Source organism: Manihot esculenta, chromosome 17, assembly GCF_001659605.2.
Source record: "Manihot esculenta cultivar AM560-2 chromosome 17, M.esculenta_v8, whole genome shotgun sequence".
NCBI classification, from domain to species: domain Eukaryota; kingdom Viridiplantae; phylum Streptophyta; class Magnoliopsida; order Malpighiales; family Euphorbiaceae; genus Manihot; species Manihot esculenta.
In genome coordinates, this window is record NC_035177.2 from 2,355,172 (window position 1) to 2,368,388 (window position 13,217).

Sequence of the window (13,217 nt, forward strand, 5' to 3'; positions counted from 1 at the left end):
ACAAAGGCTCAGTAGGGCTCTTGAGAGGATGACCGTAAGTATGGAGAGTTTGAAAGTCTCACAGGCTTCTACTTCTACGAGAATGGCTCATCGAATTCTTAACCCCGATAGACCACAAGTCCGAGAACCTCAAGTTCGAGGTGAAGTTGATGATACAGAAGATAATGTCGGACAAGGGAGGGGGAGAGGAGAAGTTCATGGAGGTAATAGAACAGGCGTAGGGTGGAATAGAGGTGGAGATGCTAGGCTTGGCAGAAATGATGATGACACCGAGACATACCAAACCAACACAATTGACGGTGACTTGAGCTCCATAAAGATGAAAGTTCCTGAATTTAAAGGGAATAACAATGCTGAAGAATACATTGAATGGGAGAGAAAAACTGAGCAAATCTTTGAGTGTCATAACTATACCGAGGAGAAGAAGTCTCATATTGCCGCCGTTGAGTTCACGGGTTATGCCTCTTTCTGGTGGGATCAATTGAAATCCACTAGGAGGAATAAGGGCTTAAGGGCAGTTCCACCATGGGACTACTTGAAAGAGTTGATGCGCCAAAGATTTATTCCTTCGCACTATTATAGGGATTTGTACAACAGGTTGGCAAGACTGGTGCAAGGAGGAAAGAGTGTGGAAGAATACCACAAGGAGATGGAGATGATGATGGCTAGGGCTCATATTGAGGAGGATGAGCAAATGTTGATGTCCAGGTTTCTAGGTGGCCTTAACCACTACATTGCTGAAGAACTTGACATGTACCAATACAATACCATGGAGGATATGGTTGATAAAGCAATGAAAATAGAAAGGCGACACAAGGGCAGAAATAATCTTAAACTCACATACAAGTCCTCAAACAGTGGTGGTGGATTTCCAGGCTATAGAAGTGGAGAAAAGAAAGATTATAAAAGCCCAATCCAAGGGGGCAAAGATTCGGTGGCCACTAACAAAGGACCTTCTCAAGGGAATAACAAGGAACAGTCAGGTACTTCTAACTCTTCTAACCCTACTAGAGAGATAAAATGTTTTAAATGTTTGGGAAAAGGACATATTGCATCTCAATGTCCTAATAAAAGAGTTATGATAGCAACTGCTGATGGGGGTGTAGTGTCTGATTCTGACCATAGTGATGATGAGATAGATGCTAATATGACTGAATTGATTGATGCTCATAATGACTGTGATGATTCGGATGTGTTTGTTGATAATGTGTTGCTTGCTGAACGTGGTGAGATGCTTGTTGCTGGGCGTGCTTTGAATATCCAGGTTAAGGAAGAAAGTCTAGAACAGCGGGAAAACATATTTCACACTAGGTGTTTGGTTAATGGAAAAGTGTGTACTCTCATTATTGATGGGGGTAGTTGCACAAATGTGGCTAGTGTATATATGGTGGAGAAATTGGGCTTGGCTTCTATTAAACATCCTAAGCCATACAGATTGCAATGGTTGAATGATTGTGGTGAGGTTAAGGTTACACGCCAGGTGGTTATACCATTTTCCATTGGTAGGTACAAGGATGAGATCTTGTGTGATGTGGTACCTATGCAGGCAAGTCATATGTTGTTAGGTAGACCGTGGCAATATGATAGAAAGGTGCAACATGATGGGTTCAATAACAAGTACTCCTTCACTCATGAAGGACAGAAGGTTATACTCGCTCCTTTATCACCTCAAGAGGTATATGCTGATCAAATAAAGATGCTGGAGAGGGCGAGGGAGGCTTCGGCCTTGGCTACAACGGGGAGTGAGAGCTTGAGTTCTGCGGAAAAAATGAGAGAAAAGTGTGAATCTAAGGGTAAAGAGGCTGGAAAAGAATTAAGACCAATAAATGGCCCATTGGTGAGAGAAAAGATGCAAGAGGGGAGGGCAAAACAGACTTTTTATGTGAGAGCGAGAGAGGTTAAGAGTGCTATTTCTTTAGGGCAGCCCGTGTTGCTTATAAGATATAAGGAGATTTTATTAACTGACACTGATATTAACCTTTCTTGTTTGCCTTCTAGTTTTAAGTCTATGATGCAGGAATTCACTGATGTCTTTCCAGATGAGCTACCTAGTGGATTGCCACCGTTGAGGGGTATCGAGCATCAGATAGATTTCATACCTGGTTCTAGCATTCCAAATAGACCAGCTTACCGAAGCAACCCAATGGAAACAAAGGAAATGCAAAGGCAAATTGACGAGCTTATGGAGAAGGGACTGGTGAGAGAGAGTTTAAGTCCATGTGCTGTTCCTGTGCTGCTTGTTCCAAAGAAGGATGGCTCTTGGCGAATGTGTGTTGATTGTAGAGCAGTTAACAAGATCACAGTGAAGTACAGGCATCCTATACCTCGGCTAGATGACATGTTGGATGAGCTTCATGGTGCCAGGTACTTTACAAAAATTGATCTTATGAGTGGATATCATCAGATTCGGATGAAACCTGGTGATGAATGGAAAACTGCATTTAAGACAAAGTATGGTTTGTATGAATGGTTAGTTATGCCTTTTGGTTTGTCCAATGCACCTAGTACGTTTATGAGGCTAATGAATCATGTGTTGCGTGCATACCTAGGAAAATTTGTTGTTGTTTACTTTGATGATATCTTGATCTATAGCAGGTCTCTCGACGAACATATTGAGCATGTTAGGTTGGTTCTGCAGGTTTTGAGGAAAGAGAGCTTGTATGCTAAACTTAAGAAGTGCACATTTTGTATAGATAGACTTGTTTTCCTTGGTTTTGTTGTGAGTGCACAGGGAATTGAGGTAGATGAAGAGAAGGTGAAAGCTATAAAGGAGTGGCCTATTCCTAAATCTATTTCAGATGTGAGGAGCTTTCATGGCCTTGCAAGCTTTTACAGGAGGTTTGTGCGCGATTTCTCTACGATTGCAGCACCACTCACAGGAATTATTAAGAAGAAAGTTGGGTTCAAGTGGGGAGAGGAGCAACAGAAAGCTTTTGACTGCTTAAAAGGGAAGTTAACATCCGCTCCTATATTATCTTTACCTAACTTTGATAAAACTTTTGAAATTGAGTGTGATGCTTCTGGTATAGGTATTGGGGCTGTGTTGATGCAAGAGAAGAAACCAATAGCCTATTTCAGCGAGAAGTTGAGCGGAGCACATCTCAATTATTCAACCTATGAAAAGGAGTTGTATGCCTTGGTGAGAGCATTGGACGTGTGGCAACACTATCTCCTGCCCAAGGAGTTTGTGATACATACGGATCATGAGTCCTTAAAACACTTGAAGGGACAAGGCAAGTTGAATAAGAGGCATGGTAAGTGGGTTGAGTTTATTGAACAATTTCCATATGTGATTAAGTATAAGCATGGGAAAGACAATGTGGTTGCAGATGCCTTGTCTAGGAGGTATGCTTTAATTAATGTTATGAGTTCTAAATTGCTTGGTTTTGAACATGTTAAGGACTTGTACATTAATGATGTTGATTTCGGCAATGTGTTTGTGGCTTGTGATTATGGAGCTTTTAACTCTTTTTATAGGCATGATGGTTACTTGTTTAAGGGTAAGAAATTGTGTGTGCCCAGATGCTCTATGCGTGATTTGCTTGTGCTTGAATCTCATTGCGGGGGTTTGATGGGGCATTTTGGAGTACATAAGACTTATGACACCTTATTTGAGCATTTTTATTGGCCCTCTATGCGCAAAGACGTTGAGAAAGTGTGTGCTTCTTGTATTGCATGTAGACAGGCCAAGTCTAAGTCTATGCCTCATGGTCTTTATATGCCTTTACCTGTTCCTAATTCACCTTGGATGGATATTTCTATGGACTTTGTGCTTGGCTTACCTAGGACTAGGCGTGGTAGAGATAGCATATTTGTTGTTGTTGACAGGTTTAGCAAGATGGCTCACTTCATTCCTTGCCATAAAACTGATGACGCCATCAATATAGCTGACTTGTTCTTCAGGGAAGTGGTTCGACTTCATGGAGTGCCAAGGACAATTGTGTCAGATAGAGATGCAAAGTACCTTTCGCACTTTTGGAAAGTATTGTGGGGTAAGTTGGGTACTAAACTCTTATATTCTACTACTTGTCATCCACAGACAGATGGCCAAACAGAGGTGGTGAATAGAACTCTTGGTACCTTACTCAGAGCTATAGTGGGTAAGAATTTGAACACTTGGGAAGAATGCTTACCTTTCATTGAGTTTGCATATAACCGCAGCATACATTCTTCTACGGGGTTTTCTCCATTTGAGCTTGTTTATGGTTTTAACCCACTAACTGTACTTGATCTTGTTCCTTTACCTTTACATGAGCTTGCTAGCTTAGATGGTACAAAAAAGGCAGAATTGGTGAAGTCCTTGCATGAGAAGGCTAGGTCTAACATAGAGAAGAGGAACAAGGTGTATGCTGACAGGGCAAATAGGAGACGGAAGAAAGTGGTGTTTGTTCCTGGTGATTGGGTTTGGGTGCACTTCCGAAAGGAACGATTTCCAAATCAGAGGAAGAATAAGCTGGATGCTCGTGGTGATGGTCCATTTCAAGTCTTAGAGCGAATCAATGACAATGCTTATAAAATAGACTTGCCAGGTGAGTATGGGGTTAGTGCTACCTTTAATGTGTCTGACTTGTCTCCTTTTGATCATGTTCCAGATTTGAGGACAAATCTTTTCGAGGAAGGAGGGAATGATACGAACCAGCAAGCACAATCACACGAGAATCAAGGAAGCAAGGATCCATTGGTGCTCCCTAGCGGACCAGTGACAAGGAGCAAAGCTAAGAAGCTTAAAGCAGCTATGAACTTACACATTCAAGAACAAGTAACACAAGAATTGACTGAGCTTGCCTTTAGCAAATGTCTCGTGAAGCTTGAAGACACACCTAAGCTACTCACCTTGCTTAAAGTGTGTAATGGAGATAGCGCTGTCTAATTTATTCAGCATTGATATGATGGGCTTGCTACATTTTTATGATTTAACACTTGTTTTATTTTAACTTTGTTTGGGCTTGTATTCTGGCCATATCTTACCTTTTAAGTTTTAGAGTGTTGGGCCATGTTTTGGGCTTATGTTTTAATACTTATGTGTTATTTTAGTATGTGATTGGGCTTGGGCCTTATGTGTTTAAGTCAGGCCCAAGAAGAGTGTCCTAGGGTTTTAATTGTTTTTCTCCTTACTATATAAGGATAAGAAACAATTGTAAGAGACAGCTTTGAAATCAAATTATCAGAATTATTTCCATGCCTTTGGCGTGTATTGCTTTGAGTGAGAGTGAGGATTTGCTTTCATCAATTGCACCAGGAATCTCGATTAACTTATCAACTATTTGTTGTGGCGTTTGTCAGATTCTCATCTAAATCCTTCAATCATTGGTGTTTCAGCTTCTCTAAGTGTGGGGTGCCATAGGAGGTGGGTTTATCAGATCTTTGGATTCCATATCTACTTGTGCGTGTGGGTTTGAGGCTTGTGCCATAGGGTTCCGCGTCACAGGATGTCAGGTATATTACTGACTTGAAGAAGAATTTGATCTCTTTGACCAGCTAAACAGTACAGGTTACAAAATAGTGTTCGGGGAGAGTTCTTGGAAGATTGTGAAAGGAGCTATAGCGATAGCACGGGGCACAAAATCAGAAACTTTATACACTACTGCAGGATTTTCGGACATAGTTACTGCGGTTGATAGTACACTGAACTCAAGTCTGTGGTGCAACAGGCTTGGGCACATGAGTAAGAAGGGGATGAAGATGCTAGTGTCGAAGGGGTATCTACAATGGTTGAAATCTATTAATATAGGTCTATGTGAAAGTTGTATTCTGGGAAAGCAGAAACGGGTCAGTTTCACAAAGACTACTAGAGAACCATAGACAGAATGGTTAGAACTAGTACATACAGACATGTGGGGGGCTATCCTCAGTTTCCTCTCTTGATGGTTCAAGATACTATGTTATTCCTCATTGATGATTTCAGTAGGAAGGTATGGATTTATTTTCTGAAACATAAATCAGATGTGTTTGCCAATTTTAGGAGGTGGAAGGCTGAAGTTGAAAATCAGATTGGTTTGAAGCTCAAATGCCTAAGGTCTAATAATGGGGAAGAGTATGATTCTACAGAATTCAAGAAGTTCTATGCTAATGAGAGAATTAAGTGAACCAGGACAGTTCCTAGTAAGGAAAGACAGAATGGGACTGCTGAAAGAATGAACAGAACATTGAATGATCGAGTAAGAAGCATGAGGTTACATGTTGGGCTGCCAAAAATGTTTCAAGCAGATGCAATGAGCACAATAGCATATTTGATATTTAGAGGACCTTTAGTTCCTTTGGATTTCAAGATTCAAGAAGAAGTTTGATCAGTTAAAGATGTCAAGTTTAGTCACCTGCAGACTTTTAGGTGCGCTGCCTATATTCACATTGATCCAGAGAAGAGAGATAAGCTTGATGCAAAGGGTTTGAAGTGCTACTTTATTGGGTATGGTTCAGATCAATTTGGATACAAATTTTGAGATGACAAGAATAAAAAGATCTTAAGGCATTGTGATGTGATATTTAATGAAAATGTCATGTATAAGGACAAGTCTAAGGTGCGATCTAAAGATGCAGAAGAAGTGAAAACTGAGGTTGAGTTGTAGAAAATTTCACCTAGTGATATTGCAGTAAGACCACAGGAGAATCCAGAGAACACTATTACAGAATCAAAACAACAGTCAATTACACCTGAGCCAGTGTTAAGGAGATCTACTAGGACTACCAAGTTACTAGAAGTTATGATAATTGTCATTCCTTCAGAATTTGAAGTTTCTAAGTTGGTAACAAAAAGTGAAAAACTATACAAGAGTCATTTAGGTAAATGTTTCTTCTTTTAGGGCCGTTAGACTGGCCCCTTATCCTCTTTTGCCTTCTATCTGATTCTCTTACATATTATTTGATTAATTAAGATCTATTTAATATTACTATTATTTACTTCTACTTTTTTTATACATTAAATCAATAGCATTATAGTATTCTTCTAATGTTTATGTGCATGCTAAACATTTGGTTTGTTGTACTCATACTTAATATTTCATTATATATCAATTTTCCAATTACAAATAATATCTTCATTTCTGTATTGCTAAAATTCATTTATAATTTATTTCATACTTTGTTTCTTAAGTTGTCATTCCTATAATGTTAGGGTGAGCAAATATATTTTGTTACTTTGATTTTTTAGTTGAAAGTTATTTTATAAATATGAAGTTGTGTGTATTGTAAGAAAATATAAAGAGTAAAGTGGATGAATGTTCAGGAGTGATCTTATGATATATTATAGGGAGATTTATAATTTAGTCCCTGAGTATTGCCATTATTAACAAGTCAGTCTCTGTATTTTTAGAAACCTATTAAAACGTCCTTATCTTTTCTCTCCGTCAACAAAATAGTCCTTTCGTCTATTTTTGCCGTGAAAAATATAGTAAAAGACTAAATTACCCCCATTATTTTCCTCCTCCTCCTCCTTTCTTTTCTTCTTCATCAATTCTTCCTCCTTCTTCTTCTGCTTCTCCTTCTGCTTCTGCTTCTTCTTCTTCTTCTTCTCTTTCTTCTCCTCCTTCTTCTTCTTCTTCTTCTTTTGCTTCTTTTTCTTCTTTTTCTTCTTTCTCTTCTTCTTCTTCTCCTTCTTCTCCTTCTTCTCCTTCTTCTCCTTCTTCTCCTTCTTCTTCTTCTTCTTCTTTTTCTTCTTTTTTTTCTTCTTTTTTTTCTTCTTTTTCTTATTTCTCTTCTTCTTCTTCTCCTTCTTCTCCTTCTTCTCCTTCTTCTTCTCCTTCTTCTCCTTCTTCTCCTTCTTCTTCTTTTTCTTCTTCTTCTTCTCCTTCTTCTTCTTCTCCTTCTTCTTCTTCTTCTTCTTTTTCAGAGGAGGAGGAGGAGGAGGAGGAGGAGGAGGAGAAAAGAAAAGATAGGGACTATTTCGTTGACAAAAAGAAACGATAAGGACATTTTAATAGATGTGAGAAAAGATAGGGACTATTTTGTTGACAAACAGAAACGATAAGGACATTTTAATAGATTTCTAAAAATATAGGGAGGGACGATTTCGTTGACGGAAAGAAACGATGAGAAAGGACTATTTCGTTGATGGAAAGAAACGATAAGGACATTTTAATAGATATGAGAAAAGATAGGGACTATTTTATTGACAAAAAAAAATGATAAGGACGTTTTAATAGATATGAAAAAAGATAAAAACGTTTTAATAGATTTTTGAAAATGTAAGGACTAACTTGTTAATAATAACAATATCCAAAGACTAAATAAAGGATTTTATTTGAGGGTAAAATTGGATTTTAAAAATTTTCTCTCTCCTCCTTTATTTAATTTTAACGGAAAAGAGGACGGAAGGACTATTTCGTTGACGGAAAGAAAACATAAGAATATTTTAATAGGTTTCTAAAAATACAGGGACTGACTGGTTAATAATGGCAATACTCAAGGACTAAATTATAAATCTCCCTATATTATATCATGTATCTTTTATTATAAATATGGAGTTGCATGTATTGTAAAAGAAAAATAAAAACATAAGGAGTGAAAGTAAATGAAGTAGGGGTGAAGATTCGGTGAGTTTAATTCAAAATCAAACTTAAACGAAATAATCGAAAATCGAATTGAATGGAAGTGTGGTCTGTAGAGGTGAGCATTCGGTCGGTTTGGTTTAAAACCGAACCAAACCGAATAAACTAAAAATTAAAATTTTAGTATTTATAAAAATTGAACCGAACTGATTTTGGCTAGAAACTGAATCGAACTAAACCGATCTAATTCAGTTTGATTCGGTTCAATTTGATCAGTTTGAATTTTTAATAAATTTTTTTATTTTTTATACTTTATTTTAATATTTTAAAATTTAATTAAAATATTTTAACTTTAATATGATATAATCTCTCTATATTATTAAAAATAATATATTATTATCACTAATCAGTTTGATTCAGTTTTTTAAATTTTTTTCTGATCAAAACTGAACCGAATTGGAATAACCAAAAATTTTAAAATTAAAAATCGAAACGAATCAAAATAAATAAAAAACTGAACTGAATTTTTAAATTAATTGGATTTGATGGATTTTTTCAGTTTAAATAGAATATTGCTCACTCTTATTTAGTTTTTCAATACTCCTTTGTTTTCTCCTCTTTATTCTCTTTATTCTATTTCTAATAAATTAATGTGATAATAAAGTCTAGCTTCAAATGCTTGCAATTTTTCTTCAACCTTTTTCCCTTATTCTTTTTGCTCAAAACTTAATAGGATTGTTAACAGTAATGGCCTACTAAAATAAAGTCCTAAAATTAACAAGTGCCCAAATACAATGGTAAAGTTTAATATACTTCAAAAGAGAGAACTCAATCCATCCTTTTATTTTGTCAAAGGATCTTACAATCACATAGCATCTAATGTACCCTTAACTTGATATAAAAACAAATTTAACAATTGTTAAATTAAATATTCATATAGAATTTATTAAATTTTCATATAAAATGAAGCTTATAAGATTAAATAATCATATAGTTCATTTTCGTATAAGATGAAACATATAGTTTTCGCACATTTTAAATTTTTATTTGATTGCACTCACAGATTTAATCTGGTGATAAGTGCATTTAAGTAAATCTGAAAAATCTCAGCTTCTACTCTTCCGATTCCCGATTCCTATTTTAAAAAAAAAAAAACTTTTATTTGATGAAATTGAATACTAAACTCTTATCATCATTTGGCACTTATTTATTTTAATAAATTTTAATTGAATAATATTAAATTTAAATTTAAAAATTTTTAAATTAAAATTAAAATTATTTTCAGGTAAAATGTCTGTTTAAGCTTTTAAAGTGTAGTCCAATGTATAAACAACAAGAAAAAGTAAAAATCAGTGACAAAAATTATCAATAAAGAAAATTACTGACTGTTTAAAATAAAAATTAAAACAATATGGAAGTATATTTATGAAATAAAAATATATCTATAGCTTGGATTAGCAGAGCATGTAAATAAAATTAATAAATATTTATAAAAAGTAATTAATGCGAGGTATAAAATAAAAAAATAATAAAAAATAAAAATTATGAGATGTTAATTAAATTAAAATATTTTTTATTTTATAACATTATCTTTTCAAGAAAATAAAAATTAAATAATTAATTTTATGATAGTGCAAAATTTTCATAATTATTTAAAGAATGGATTTACAAGGGTGATAAATAGAAGCTGGAGTCTACAGATTCCCAAGTCCGAAAAAGGAGAAGCAGCAGCCACAATCTTAAAGGCCCCATCAAAATCTCAAAATACCCACATCGTCCCTCGTTCTTGTTTGTGTCCAGTGTCGACCACGCGTCTTGCAGCACTTACCAGCTCTTCACCAGGTAATTCTCTTCTTCTCCCCTTTTTTTCTCATACCCATTTGCTCAATTCTCTTGTCATGAAATTCAGTAATGGGTTTCTTCAATTTTTGTGGTTTTCTCTGTGGGGATTGATAATTGAATTATATGGCGAATTGTTTGTTCTCGATTTCATTTTTCTTTGAATTCTATTTCTGTGCCCTTACTTCAGTAAATGAAAATTCCAACTCTGCCCATTTGGCCTCATATTCATTCCCCTTTTTCTTGGATCAAGAAGAAATTGATAAATTTCTTTGTTTTTGGTTTCTTATTAGTGAAATATTTATGAATTCTGGGACATTAAGAGGAGAGTATATTATATTTTTATCCAACAAAATATTATTAGGTTCCCTTTTTGCCTGCAATCTCCTTAATTCTATTTGAATGAATCATAATGATTGATCATAATCATTAGATATCAACTAAACAGACCTTTTTCCTGAACTATTTTGGAGTTCATTGTAATAATTTGTGCTGTCTGAACGTAATTCATTTGAGATCTGTGCACATCTTTATTGAATATTAACACTTTGGTCAATTCTCAAGTTGGGTTGCTATTTATGGAACTTAGATATTGAGCATGCCAATATTGCAATTATAATTCTACTGCAATTCTTAGCTGATTCTATATGGTACCATGTTTCTTTTACTTTCACAATTTCTATCTCCTTAAATTTGAGTGTACAACAGGGAGCAATGGATTTTTTGTTCAAGGGGTTCAATGAAGACACATCTGATTGTCAATTCGATGAGAAGAACGTTCAGAGATGCCCTTTTTTGCGAAACATCAACAAGCCAACTAATTTCTCATTTTTTTCTGTGAATTTTCCCAGTCCTGTAAGTTGTCGCTCTCTATCATGAGCTCCTTTTTGCCTTTTAGCCTATCTATCTTCGTGCTAACCTTAAATTATTAAAGTTGATTTAGCAGCTGAAGTTTTATTGTTTCTCTAGGTGAGGGGAGCCAAAGGTCCAATATTTGAAGATGGTCCAAATTTTGATATGGCATTTAAACTATTTCATGGGAAAGATGGGGTGGTTCCACTGAACAGGTCTAATTTCCGTAATGACATTTCGGAACCTGACTCAACACCCCAATTCAACCCTTTAGCAGCAAAAGCTGCCACTATTAGTTTATCTGCATTTGGCCCAGGTGGACCATTTGGCTTTGGTTCCTTCAATGATAAGTGGAAGAATCAAAAGAAGAAATCTGATTCCACCAACAAAAGTGATCCATCTTCTCAGGTAGTTGCACATTCTGTACCATTCAAGTTAACTTTTTTCAATGAGGGGAATAAAGCAATTGTTTGAAAGATTGCACCTTGACTGTTGTTTTCCAGTGGCTCTACCTATAAGATGCTTTTCCAGCTGAATGCATTAACTTTTCAGTTTTACTGGAAATGGCATGTGTTGATTGCTCAGTGAAAAAATGTACCAGCAGACATTTATCCAACTGCTCATCGAACTGAAAACTTTATTCTTCATGTTTCAATTCAAGCTGATTATTTTTCATGTTTCTAATAATGATATGCTTTGTTTCTGATACTCCAGAAAGGAAACACCTCAAAGCACGAGGCACTGGGAAATGAATGGTTAGAAACAGGGAACTGTCCAATTGCTAAATCTTATAGAGCTGTTAGTGGTGTACTCCCTCTTGTGGCATCGTCTCTTCAACTGCCTCCTGGCATGAAGCTTAGATGTCCACCTGCTGTAGTTGCTGCACGGGCTGCCCTTGCACGGACAGCCCTGGTTAAAACCTTGCGTCCTCAGCCACTACCCGAGAAGATGCTTGTCATTGCTCTCTTGGGCATGGCAGTAAATGTGCCCTTGGGCGTGTGGAAGGAACATACTAAGAAGTTTTCACTATCATGGTTTGCAGCAGTGCATGCAGCCGTGCCCTTCATAGCTATGCTTAGGAAGTCTGTTGTGATGCCCAAAACTGCTATGGCTCTGACCATTGGAGCTTCTATCCTGGGGCAAGTTATTGGTTCTAGAGCTGAGAGGCACCGACTCAAAGCGGTAGCTGAGAGGAATAGCATAGCAGCAGAGACAGCAATTGCTGCTGCAGTGGCAGCCACGGGGTATAGCACGACGCAGGTTAGTTGCAGTGCAGGTGGTCAATGTGGTAAAGAAGGGATGACATGGGATCCACTCTATATCAAGGCTGCTGGACCCACTTCCTCATCAAATAACGTGTGTTGCTAATATCACAGGCTGCAACTAGAGGGTGAAATAGAACTTACATCCATTATCAATAGCTGGTGATTGTAAAATATCTGCAGTTCATCGTATCCTTATGACTCTATTCCTCATACTTTCATGAACTGTTGTGTTAAAGATGACACCAAACTCAGTTCTCGTGCAGAACGCTTTATGTTTATGAAATAAATATGTTTGTATTTCATGAAATTCTTAATCTCGCGAGCAGCTTAAAGATTATTTTGTGAAGTTGCTTGAAGTTCAAAAAGAGATTCCCACTTAACAATTTTGTTTACCAGTAATGATTTCTGGGATTTGCATGAGACCATTGCAAGAATCCAACTGAGTTTAGAGTTGCACTTTTGCTACTGAATTGAGGGCTGAGAAGACAAAGCTTTTGCAGAAGAAAAAGAGGAGAAATAGCAGACAAAAAGGAGAGAATAATCAAAAGGATTGGGAGATTTGGCAATTTTGTTGTTATATACATGTGATCCCAATTTACGTTTTGTAAGCCTTTAGTAAATGAAAATAAATTGAGTTGAATGACAAATGAAAGAACTGTATGTTCCACTCTAATAATGAGACGAAGGAAAAAGAAACGAGGTAAGTAGAAAAGCAACAATTTCTCACTATGATCTAATCTAAAAGGAGTTTGTGCAGGAAATGAACCGAATCAGAGTT

General features: G+C 36.4%; 1 protein-coding gene across 2 annotated transcripts; it reads left to right on the forward strand.

Moving 5' to 3' along the window:
- Window positions 1–10,169: 10,169 nt before the first annotated feature.
- LOC110604460 lies at window positions 10,170–12,746 on the forward strand. 2 transcript variants are annotated; one of them, XM_021742629.2, is made up of 4 exons: window positions 10,170–10,325; window positions 11,031–11,177; window positions 11,292–11,582; window positions 11,889–12,746. In XM_021742629.2, the coding sequence occupies exons 2-4, from the start codon at window positions 11,037–11,039 to the stop codon at window positions 12,540–12,542; spliced, it is 1,086 nt and encodes a 361-aa protein (XP_021598321.1). In that variant the 5' UTR covers window positions 10,170–10,325; window positions 11,031–11,036; the 3' UTR covers window positions 12,543–12,746. The 2 variants fall into 2 exon arrangements, with proteins under 2 accessions (XP_021598321.1, XP_021598322.1); XM_021742630.2 differs by having other exon boundaries at window positions 10,172–10,325; window positions 11,021–11,177.
- Window positions 12,747–13,217: the final 471 nt, after the last annotated feature.